This window comes from Hylaeus volcanicus, chromosome 2 (genome assembly GCF_026283585.1).
Source record: "Hylaeus volcanicus isolate JK05 chromosome 2, UHH_iyHylVolc1.0_haploid, whole genome shotgun sequence".
NCBI classification, from domain to species: domain Eukaryota; kingdom Metazoa; phylum Arthropoda; class Insecta; order Hymenoptera; family Colletidae; genus Hylaeus; species Hylaeus volcanicus.
This window is the reverse complement of record NC_071977.1, coordinates 3,063,751-3,064,780: the sequence shown is the minus strand read 5'-3', so window position 1 is coordinate 3,064,780 and position 1,030 is coordinate 3,063,751. Positions and strand designations below refer to the sequence as shown.

Genomic DNA, 1,030 nt, shown 5'->3' with positions numbered 1-1,030 from the left:
ATTTTTAATTTTTAATTTTTAATTTTTAATTTTTAATTTTTAATTTTGACACTGACTTTAACGTTACTCGAGGCTTTAGGCATGAAGTCGAGTGTTTTTATATCGAATTCCTTTTCAACGAATAATATTAATAATCTATGGACGTTTAATATCAAATAAGAGTACGTTGAACTAGTTTTATTTATTCTGAACCACGATCTCCTTTGCAAAAAAAAGTATGAAATAATTTCTACTTCCTTTATATTGAATTTTATTAAATGATATATTAAATTTCTAATTTCCTTTATATTAAATTATATTAAATAACGTTTCCGGAGGTAAAATTAAAAATTGCTTACAACTCAAAATTACCATACTTGGTTCAACTTTCTGTCGGAGGAACAAAAAATATGACCTAAAATTATTGCTATTATTATATCTATTTTAGACATAATGTACATTAACACTGTTCAATTGTTATAATCAATTGTTACAATCAATTGTTAGAGATTCGATAGCGATTTTTATGGGACAATCGATAATTCGTGTGGTCGATTAGAATCGTTAGCGATACGAAAGGAAGAGGATCGTGCATCACGAAAAAATGTAAGATTCAGGAGTGAACTATTTAATTGCTGGCGAGAACACGTTTCAAGACTCACTCTTTGATGTCCTCTACTGCGAGTGGAAAAAGACGAGCCTGGGGCGGCGGGCTTGTGGCAGCATCACTAGAAAACTCGCTGTTCCTGCTTAGGATCTTTCGCCTAAGAACGTGATTCTCGAGAGCGAGCCTCTCGACGACGTCGACGTAACTCTCGCCAGAAAAATCACCGACGCTCTCCTTAAGACGACGAAGCTCTTCGCGTGATGAGTCCAGCGCGGACCGTAACGATATCACAGTCTGGAAATACCAAGAAACATGACAAACGGAGATGGAATAATTCATTGGTAATATATCGGGTTAATTCATAAATAATTTGCAGGCGATGATCATCCCTTGCTGGTCAACAATTTTTCACTTGCTAAATGGAAACAGGTGATAATCGAAAAA

The 1,030-nt window shown here is 34.6% G+C and overlaps 1 protein-coding gene across 1 annotated transcript in view; it reads right to left on the bottom strand.

Moving 5' to 3' along the window:
* Positions 1-940, bottom strand: part of LOC128872867 (uncharacterized) — a 23,290-nt gene extending 22,350 nt beyond the window's left edge. Inside the window, exon 1 of the mRNA XM_054115985.1 lies at positions 642-940. Coding sequence (XP_053971960.1) covers positions 642-925 — 284 coding nt within the window. The 5' untranslated portion in view covers positions 926-940. The remainder of the gene's footprint in view (positions 1-641) is intronic.
* Between the last annotated feature and the right edge of the window lie 90 nt (positions 941-1,030).